Source organism: Quercus suber, unplaced genomic scaffold (genome assembly GCF_002906115.3).
Source record: "Quercus suber isolate HL8 unplaced genomic scaffold, Cork oak 2.0 scaffold_63, whole genome shotgun sequence".
Classification (NCBI taxonomy): Eukaryota; Viridiplantae; Streptophyta; class Magnoliopsida; order Fagales; family Fagaceae; genus Quercus; species Quercus suber.
The window spans coordinates 419,909-430,910 of NW_027069528.1; the positions used below are offsets into that span (position 1 = coordinate 419,909).

At 33.2% G+C, this 11,002-nt stretch overlaps 1 protein-coding gene across 1 annotated transcript; it reads left to right on the forward strand.

Moving 5' to 3' along the window:
* The first annotated feature begins 331 nt into the window (after positions 1-331).
* On the forward strand, positions 332-3,794 carry LOC112003423 (uncharacterized). The gene is made up of 2 exons (XM_024035610.2): positions 332-614; positions 2,016-3,794. Exon 2 carries the CDS (start codon positions 2,079-2,081, stop codon positions 3,438-3,440), a length of 1,362 nt encoding a protein of 453 aa, XP_023891378.2. The 5' UTR covers positions 332-614; positions 2,016-2,078; the 3' UTR covers positions 3,441-3,794.
* The last annotated feature ends 7,208 nt before the right edge of the window (positions 3,795-11,002 follow it).

Consider the following 11,002-nt stretch of genomic DNA (forward strand, 5'->3'; position numbering starts at 1 on the left):
AATGATTTATTTTCTAAGGATATCTACATTTAATGCACTCAGATTTTTGAAATCAATTAGAGAACATAATGACTGAATTTCAAATATGTTTCCAAGCTTAATCCTAAAGTTAAAAAAAAAAAGGTCTGGAGCCACAAAATTTTCCACGTGTTGATACAACAAGTTGTTATTGATATGTATTTTGTTTCCTAAAAAAGAACATACCAACTAAATTGTTGTGAAAATTATTATATTGCAGCATTATTCAACTCAAACCGACACTTATTTAGGTCCAAGTACCATCACTTCCCTTGAAACGAAGTCGTTTACCCGGGCCACCAAACTGATGACAAGTTGATTAAATGCACACCTCCCTATTACAGAGCCTCTCTCTCTCTCTCTCTCTCTCTCTCTGAGTGGCTTTATGGAGTTGCTTTGCTCATGGGGGGACATACGCTTCACACCCCTTAGCCACTCAAATAGTCTCCTCTCTCTGTAAACTACTTTTGGGTTCGGGGGAAGAAACCTTCTTGTAGGAAGCTTTTCATACTCATCATATATACAAGTATGTAAAGCCACTAGAAGCCTCAAACATCCTTTTCCAAATTTCATGTTTTCTATTACCAACTCAACAGGTACCTTTCTCCCACTTTGTCTTTTCTTTCTTTCTATCTATTTCATTCACATGTTTGCTTTTTTCAAGATGATTTTTTTTTTCTTCTTTTCTTCTGGTGGCAAATCAATTTGGTTTACTGCGGTATAATGCGTGAGCATATTGAAATCTCAATTTCTTTGTTTACTTTTCAACTTGTCGGAGATGAATTTCCACTTGTTTTGAAGTTGGGGTAAGAAGAGAGCTAGGCCTAGCCTCTCCCATTTGTAATGAGTTCTGGTCTTTGATTGGGCATGTGGGTATCTGTCAAAGGGCTCATTTCCCTTGTTTTTGTTATCTAATTTAAACTACTGGGTTGATTCCATTATTTAGTTAAAGATGCAATTTTGACTTGTGCCCACCAATTTTAGAGCTGTTTATGCCTTATGGAGCAAAAGAAATAAAGAAGAAGAATTTAATTGCTGTTAGCTGAAATCCAAATTCTTCAGTTGCTTATAGCATGTCTTGCATAGTTCAGCAAATGGAGAAAGTTATGTTAGAAGTAATAATATTGTGCAAGTAAACTACTTAGTTTAATTGAATATTTTATTCCAACTCGGGGAAGAAGGGGATTTTAAACTATATTTAACTGTTGGGAGTACGAATTTTACAAATGTTCCTATGTACTGCTATCCACTTAAGAGTGCGTGTTTACTCGCGTAGTGCAACGTGTTATTGCTTCGATACCCAAAGATGTGTTTTTCCTACTTTGTTATCCATTTCTTTTGCATTTTGGTAGTTAATTTAGTTAACCAATTTCTTCAGTTGTTTAACCTCAGATATTTTAACAAGCAGTGACCAGAAAGAACAAATACATCCTCTATATTGAGCTTAATACCTGAAAAAGTTTCGGTTAGTTTGTTGAGACCAAAACAATAGAAGTCCTAAATTCAATCCGTTTTAAGTCATGTTGGTGGTACTGGTAGCACTATTAATTGTAGTTGTATGACCAAGGATACTAGCATAGTTGCCAACAGACTTGGAAAAGGAATGAGTCCTAATTTTACTTTCTTCCCCTTTTTTTTAACTCTCCAAGCAACTTAATGTAGGACAAGTTATATTAGGCTTTTTTTTTTTTTCGCCATTGATTCTTTCTGGTGTCTTTAGTTTGCTTGAATCAAGTTGAAATTGTGCTTTTTTATAATATAGGTTTTGCCTTTTGTAATATATTTTTTTAATCCCAGTTATACAATTGGGTTCTCCACTCACTACTGATATTTGGTAGGATGGGTAATATTAGTTTCCATGTGACATTGATTCTTTTTGATGTCTTTAGTTTGGTTTCAATCAAGTTGAAATTTAGTCTTCATTATTTTATGGACTTTGCCTCTTTAGAGTGGTTAACTTCTTTTCTGCTTATTTTCTTATAATTTGGCCTTCCCAGTCATGCAGATTGGGCTCCCCACTTGCTGCTGATATTTGATAGACATATTTTCAAGAATCAACTATGTTGAAACAATCACCTAGTAGAAATCAGAGGTCAAAAGGCTTCAAGGTGAAGCATGCAATACAGATATGTCTTTTGCTTGCCATTTGCATCTGGTTGCTTTACCAAGTCAGACACTCCCATGAAACAAAGAAGGCATATGAAAAGAGCTCTGGAACGATATCTGAAAAAATGCAGGGTGGGTATGAAATCATAAAACTTGGGAGGAAGGATCTGCATCCTCAAGTAGAGGAAACGGCTTTTGAAACTGAAAGAAAAGAAGAATTGGAACAAGAGATTGAAGATAGTAAACGCGAAGAAAGTGAGGATGAAAGTAGAGGTGGCGGAGATGATGAAATAGATGGACATGATCAAGAGAGAGTCGAAGAAGAAGATTCTGAGGAAGTCGAGGATTTAATCACTGAAGAGGACAGGGAAACGGAAGAGGGAGATGAAGCGCTAGAGAGTGAAGGGAAGGGAAATCTAGCTGAGGATGTGAGCTTTTCTGAAGATCAAGCCCAAATTGAAGGTGAAAGGAATACCCAGGAGGCAAGAGAGGAAAATTACAAAGGTGATGATGCCTCCAGTGCTGTGGTTCAGAACACCCAATCTATAAGCACTGGATTTAAAATTGGGCACTTGAGAAATGTGAAGGAACAAGAAGTAGAGAATGCTGAAAAGATTGAAGTAGAGCAGGATAATGAAACAAATAGCACCCTAGGGGTTGTGGTCAATATAAAAAATTCAGGACCTGAGGAGAGTAATAGTATAAAAGTAAAGAGTGGTGCTTCTGGAAATGCTGCTCGTGGTGAAGAAAGCAGTTATGTATTTGATTTGGCCAATTCAGATGTTGGCTCAAATTCAAGAGAGGCAAATACCAAAACACAAATGCACAGTGATTCAACATTGATGCTGATGAAAACTGGTGAATCTTTGAATGGAACAGATACATTGCCAAATCCGATTCATGATATTGATATAACTTATAATGGAAGGCAATCATACTTGAAAGCTGTTTCAAAGGAGAAAGATAATAGCCCTGAGGCTGAAAATGAGCATTCAGATTTCAATTTGAGGCTTCCTATGGCTGATAATTTAGGTGCCAGCAATAGGGAAATGGCAGTATTAAGTGAATCTGAGTCTGCTGCAGAACGAAAGGGGGCTTTGAAGCTTGATGCATCTGCTGTATCTCAGGAAAGCCCTACTAAAATGACCAATGAGAATGAAAATACAATTGATAGAAAATCCGAGAAAGGCTCAGCATCACTGACAACAAATGAGAATGTAGATTCTGTACAGAATGAGTTATTTGATTCTTCTGAGTCCTCACTCTATCAAGGTGGAGAGGATCAAACTACTTTGGAGACTTTGGCAGAGATCTGAATGAAATGAACAACAGTGAAGATGCAACTATGGTTTTTGATGAAGATAATGCATGTCAAGGTAGATGAGCAATTGTACATTTTCTCCTTGTATTTGCTTTATGTTCACCGTTGATTAGGTATTATGAAGATGAAATTGGCCAAGTATAATAGTTTTAGGAAATCTTAGGATTTCAATATATATATAAATATATAACTACATTATGAGTTGTGTATTATTACTTGCAACGAGTTAGAAACTTGTACCCAAGAAATTAAAAAGGGTTGCAAGGAGTGGAACTATATTGGTTTTCTACTTGGACTTGGTTGCATAGCGATGAATGATGGAAATTAGAGTATCTCGGTTTTTCTACAACATTTGAATTATTTGAGCTTGTGAAATTAAGCTCACTGCACTGGTTGTCTGGAGTGGCTTATGGTGATGATGAACGAAAATATGAAATGGTTAAATCTTGTGTTCGTTAAATTCAAACTCTTAAATTCATAATTGGTTCTTTAACTTTATATATTTTAAAAAAGAGTTGGAGACCATTTATTTATTTTTTTGAAAGATTATTTTTTTTATTGAAATATGAAATTATAATTTTCTTTGTACTGCTTGCATTTTGCAATTTTTAGGGTCTAAAAAATTAATTTTCAACCCAATGAAAAGCGCTAGTGACATCTTTGTTATTCCTAATAGGACAAGTCACAATTGAGGTCTATTGTAATTGTTAATAAAGTTCAATTCAATGTACTATATGTTCGATGTAGGACTCATCACATACTCACGCAAGACATAATTAATTAAATTGGGGCATTATAATCTAACTCGACTCGTAATCCGATTGATCTGACATGTTTCTAACCTGCTTAAAATGGCCAATTTTTTTAATTACCCGAACTAGTTTTGACCCGCAATTCAATTAACTCGACTCGACTTGTCTATTTACCACATCTAAGTAGGAATGGCAACGGGGTGGGTTTTCAATTTCTTGCCCCGCCCCACTTTCTCTTCGAGGCGGGTTTTTTACCCTACCTCGTTCTATCGGGTACCCACATATATATAATTTATTAAAAGTTTACTTTGAATGTATTAAATTAAAACACATAATACATTAAAAAAAAAAAAGTTCTAACATTACAAAACTTTCTCAAAGTATAACAATACAACAATTCAAGTAATAAAAAGTACAAAAACAATCCAAACATAGCAATACAACAATTAAAAATATATAAACAATGTAATTATTAAGATGTGAAATTATAAATTCAATATAAAATAAACATCATAAATTTGAAGTTAGAAGGCTAAAATTACATATGTATGTCTTATAAAAAAAGCCTATAAAAATATTATTTAATTATTTAAATATAAATTGGGAGGGTGTGGGGCGGATTTAGGGAAAAATATTAATCCCCATCCTTGCCCTATTTGTTATGCAAGGCAGGTAAAACCTGTCCATTATGGACAAGTGAGGCAGGTACTCGCGAGTGCAAGTTTAAATTGTCATTCTTACGTCTAAACGCAGATATGATTAGGGTTTTTTCTTGAATTGTTACAAATATAAAGAAAAATAAAAGCACAAAACTCAATTTCTTTGTTATAATTTAATAAAATTACATGGATAAAATCTATATATGTCGTCAAACTAAATTTAGTCTATTTAGATAGTAAGTTACCGAGTGGGAATGTATAGGTACTGCTTGTTTGGTCCAAAAATTGGTCTATCACCAATAAAAATAATTTACTCATTTAACGCACAAATTACCTGTTGATACATAACAAAGGATTTAAAAAATTGGAATTGACGTAAACATAAAAAGAAATGTAATTCTAAAAACACTACGAAATGAAGAATTATCATATTTCAGGCATAAATATATTCCTAATCCTAAAATTGCATGAACATTGTTATTATGCATGAAAGTGCATGATCTTGTGAAAATACTAAGATAAGCCCTTAAATATGAATTCGACATGATGCATGGAAATGTTGTATTCAGCCATTTTTTATGGGTAATCTTTCAGGGAAGAAGGTTTTTTTAGAAATTCGCTTTTTCTCACATTATTCATTTTCTTCACATGCTATCTTTTGTCAATTTAAACAAAAAATTGTAATTGTTCACCATTCCAGCCCAAACTCAATAGCCGGGCCTGCCAAATTAGCATTTAAGTTCCATTATGACAGGCCGAATCAAATAGGTGCCCAGAATCACATTGAGAAGCACATAAAGCCCCAAAGTAATTATTCACTTGGGGCTCAAGCAACCCAATTGAAAAACCCAGTAAAAGGAAAGTGACCAGGTGTGCATGCAAATGTATGTTTTTTATTTTTTTTTTATTTCTTTATTTCTTTTTAAAGAAGAAAGTCCACGAACCTTTACTGAAAAATTAACCATTATCCAACCACATCACTAAACATCTAACATGTCTGGGCATGCAAATATAGTTGATTTGTAAATAACTTCAACCAAAATAATAAAAATGAACTTCAGTTTTGAATTTAATAAAATACACATTTCACCCCTATGATATTGTTTTCATTTTGAACATTCACTTTTGATTCTATTAGTATTTTTCGTATTGTTTCTGTTTATTTTCGTTAATAATAAGATTGTCTATAAGATTATAATATCATTTCATTCAATAATAATGAAAATTCTTAATTCTATAGTATTTTAGAGCAAATTTTTCATGAAATAGTTAAACATTAAAGGAAACTCTCAGAATATTAATAAAAATTGACGGCATGACTAATATGGAAATAGAACTAAAAATGAAGGGTCAAAACTAAAAATTTTAAAACATAAATATTCAAAATAAAAAATGGACTTTAATTTTAAAATTTCAAAATTCAATTTAGTAAATTATTGATCTGAAAGCACCTTGAGAGAAAATCTTTCATGGGCAGACGTATGAGATCATACATCTAGGGGCGGAGCTAGGATTTTTTGTTTGTGGGGGCCAAATTTTGGTATTAATATATAATAGTTTCGAGTCAAGATAAACTATTGTACACATACATAAACGTACATACACAAATATAAACATTAATATTTTAATTTTTGATACTAGAGTAGGTCATAATTTATAAATATATTGTATATAAAATTAACAACTTTCAAATATGTATATTCGCAAGATAATATTTTAGGGGAACTTATCATCTTTTAAACTCTTTTTTAAAATTTTGGGGGGGGGGGGGGGTGTGGGGGCATGCTATAGATCCGCCCTTGCATACATCATACATTCTTGCAACTAGGACGGAGAACATGAATGGTCAATCCTGATATGGGCTCACCAAAACATTGTCCACGAATTCCACACTGCTGATATCGATGATGACAGGATTGCGATGTCCTATAATTTTTTTTTGGCAAAAATTCAAAACTGACCCTCTAACTTTCAGCATTTTTCATTTCAGTCCTCTAACTTTCAGTTTTGTTATTTTAATCCTCTAACTTTCAATTGTTGTCAATTCAGTACTCTGTTAAATCTCAGTTATCTACTGCTGTTAACTGAGCCAAAACGGCGTCGTTTTGGCTCTTTTTTTTTTTTGGTAGTTAAAAAAAATTAAGAAAACTGTTAATTAAATTTTTTTTTTTTTCACATTTTCTCTCTCGCCGGACTTTCTCCCGCTTTCTCATTCTTTATCTCTCTGTCTCACAGTGCCGTGGTGCAAGGCCTCACCGCCGCCGCCGGCCTCCACCCACAACCTCCTTGCCACCGCCGGCCTCCACTTTTCCATCTCTCTCTCTTTGTCACTCACTCCACCAAAATCTGAAACCCAAAGTCTCATACCCCCTCTCCACCAAAATCTAAAAGCAAAGAAAATAATCTCACACCCTCTCCCCCATAATCTCAAACCCAAACTTCATACCCAAAATCCCATGATCATCTCCTTCACAATCTAGGTAGTACTGACCACAGCCCTAAACTGAGAATTTTGGGGGAAGAAGGGAGAGTCTGTCTGGGTCAGCAGTGGCAAGAAGAGCGAGAAGAAAGAGAGAGAGAAAACAAACCGGGAAGAGCGGGCATGGCACAAGAGGCGACGAGTTTGGGCGTTTTCTTGACCTCGATGAGGCACATGCTGCAGTTTCCAGCAATGGAGAGGTGACTGTGGTAGTAGAATCAATGGATATCGACGTCGGCGATTTTGCAGGCTTGAAGGATCGTCATGCCCTTTGGGACTTTCACGGAGAACCCATCGACGAACACTTCGATCGCGTCTTCCGAATTGGGGAAATGGACTCGGGCTTCGGCCACAGGGGACCGGGGCGACGGAGGAGGGGGATTTGGAGTCAGGTCCGATTAGTTTTGGATTTAGAGGGTCGATTCAGAGGGTCTTTCTAAATATTTTTTTTAGAGGGCAGACTGGAGGCTATGGGTGGAGGCCGCCGGTGGCAGTGAAGCCTTGCACCACGGCATTGCGAGAAAGAGAGAGATAGAGAATGAGAAAACCAGAGTGTCCGACAAGAGAGAAAATGAGTTTTTTAATAACAGTTTTCTTAATTTTTTTTTAATTACAAAAATAAAAAAAAATAAAAAAGAAAAAAAGAAAAAACCCAAACTTAACGGTAGTAAGTAACTTAAATCTAACAGAGTATCGAATTGACAACAATTGAAAGTTAGAGAACTGAAATGACAAAATTGAAAGTTAAAAAACTGAAATGAAAAAGACTGAAAGTTAGAAGGTCAGTTTTGCATTTTTGCCTTTTTTTTTCTTTTCCTGATATACGGTTCAAAATATAGGGTCTGACTTGTGTCCAGTGGCTAGCTAATATCGATGTTGATTGGATTGCGATGTCCCACAAAAACCTTTGGCTAAAATCCAAATATGACCCTCTAAGTCAGTACTTTAAGTTTCACCTTTTGTCATTTCAGTACTCTAAGTTTTAGTTTTGTTATTTCAGTTATTTTATGTTTCAAATTTTGTCAATTTAGTTTTTTGTTATCTTTCTGTTAAGTCTGCCATTTACTAAACCAGAACACGCCGTTTTGGATGAATTTTTTTAATATTTTAATTTAATTTGAGCCGGCGGCGCCACCAGCTCGAGTGGGTCACAAACAACGAAAACAGAAAGGCCCAGATGCCGATTCTCGACTTCCAGGCGTTACTCCACACACAAAATGCCGTCTCTAACTCCTAAAGCTCGAGCGTGTCAAAGACTATCTGTTAATGAAGGAAGAGTTATTGAGCAACCAAGAAAGACACAAACCCCAAGAGGAAAAAGCCGAGGAAGACAAATCTAAAGTCAATGATCTCAAAGGTTCACCTATGAGTGTTGTAAATCTGGAAGAACTCATAGATGAGAACCACATGATTGTTTCGTAGTTGGTGGGGTCGGAATAATATGTAGGGATTTTGTCTTTTGTGGATAAGGATCAGCTGGAGCCTGGTTGTGCAATATTAATGCATAACAAGGTGCTTTATGTTCTGGGGTTGTTGCAAGATGAGGTTGATCCTATGCGATGAAATTGAGAAAGCTCCTACGGAATCGTATGCAGATATTGGTGGTTTGGATGCACAGATTCAGGAGATTAAGGAGGCTGTTGTTGAATTGCCATTAACACACCTTCTTCTTCTTCTTCTTTTTTTAAGTAAAATTAAATTAAAATATTAAAAAAATTCATCCAAAACGGCGTCGTCGTTTTGGTTTAGTAAACGGCAGACTTAACAGAAAGGTAATGGATGACTAAATTGACCAAATTTAAAACATAAATAACTGAAATAATAAAATTGAAACTTAAAAGACTGAAAGGATAAAATGTGAAATTTAGAAGGTCAATCTTAAATTTTAACCAAAACTTTTTTCTTTTTCTGATACATAGTCCAAAATATTTGCATCGCAACATACCCAATGGCCAGTACCACTAAACACAAGCTCCAACCCAAAATATAATAATTCTCCTGCACGAACCTGTATGAGCTTCAGAAATAATTCTCCAATAAATAGTAAATACAGCAAAAACTGAAAAAGGTGTCACCGTTAATTTGCTGTACTTCCTCCACCGCAAAATATAATAATTCTCCTGCACGAACCTGTATGAGCTTCAGAAATAATTCTCCAATATATACAGCAAAAACTGAAAAAGGTTTCATCGTTAATTTGCTGTACTACTTTTTGACAGCACATCCAACACGAACCTCTTGAAAAAGCAATAATACATCATGTAGGGCACTAGACACCAGTGCAGTACTGGACAAATATGGAAGCCTCAATGTTGTTGGATGTTCTAAAGAAATTTCTTAGTAAATTATCTTAACATAGTTTTTATGAAAAAAAGAAAATAATAAAAATTTGACAGTTTTTATTTTTATTTTTTTATAAAAGTGGTATAAATATTTTTTTGAAGATTAATTATTTATTAACAATTACCTTAAGGACACTCATTAATATGATTTATAAAAATATATAGGGCTAAGTTTAAGTTATAGGAGGGGCAATTTTTTGAAATATGAAACCATTCAATAATTTTATACTAGGTGTAAATTTTTTTGTAATATTAAACTAACAAAAAAATTTTAATTGATTTTTTTTATTTACAAATCTAACGATGGATTATATATTTTTTCTTATACCTCCACGCATGCAAAAAAAAAAAAAAAAATTAGGTTTCAAGTTTGTTATATTTTAAAAGTATGGTTAAAAATATGAGTAAATTAATCAAATAGTACATAGCATATTATTAATGAAATTTGACATGAATGTTAAGAATAATAAGTATTTATAATCAATGGTGAAAATTTTAAATTATTAATAAATAGTTACACCATGTGTAACTTAATCCAAATTCAAATATATTATTTTTACATAAAGTTTGTTATAACATGATTTAACATATGTTATTTTATCATTCCAACAGTTTTGTAACTCAACAAACATTTATTTTAAATTATTAATAAATAGTTACACCAAGTGTAACTTAATCCTAATTCATATATATATATATATATTATTTTTTACATAAAGTATGTTATAACATGATTTAACATATGTTATTTTATCATTCAAACAATCTTATAACTCAACAGACATTTTCTCATGTTTCTAATAAAGACTTTCAAGATTCAACTTATCCTCCCTCGACTATCGAATTATAAAATAAAATAAAAAATTATTTTCACATATGAATATCAAATATATATACACACACAATTAGTCTTTACACAACTCAATTTCTTTTAATCAAGCCAATTTCTATCTTTTAAATCATATCGATCTCAAGTAATATTCTTTAAATATTTTAGATTAAGAAATTTTTGTTAAATAAATTTGATATTACAAAGTTAAAGCATACTAATAGTTTAAAAATTAAGAATACATATAAAAATAAAATAAAATTTAAATAATTTAAATAGTAATTGTCACACTGCATGCTTACGTATATAAGTTGATGTAATTATAATAATAATAATAATTAAATGAACAAATATTTCTCATAGATAATAAATTCAAGTAAAGATTTCTAACTTCTAAATTCTAACCACACAAACCAAAATTGTCTTTTCTTCCAAGAAAAAAAAATTCACGTCCCTATCTCTAATTCTCTAAATGCAAAATAAAGAAACGTGATTT

Excerpts from the sequence above, each read along its gene's own strand:
- LOC112003423 (XM_024035610.2), top strand. The coding sequence starts at position 2,079 with ATGTTGAAACAATCACCTAGTAGAAATCAGAGGTCAAAAGGCTTCAAG.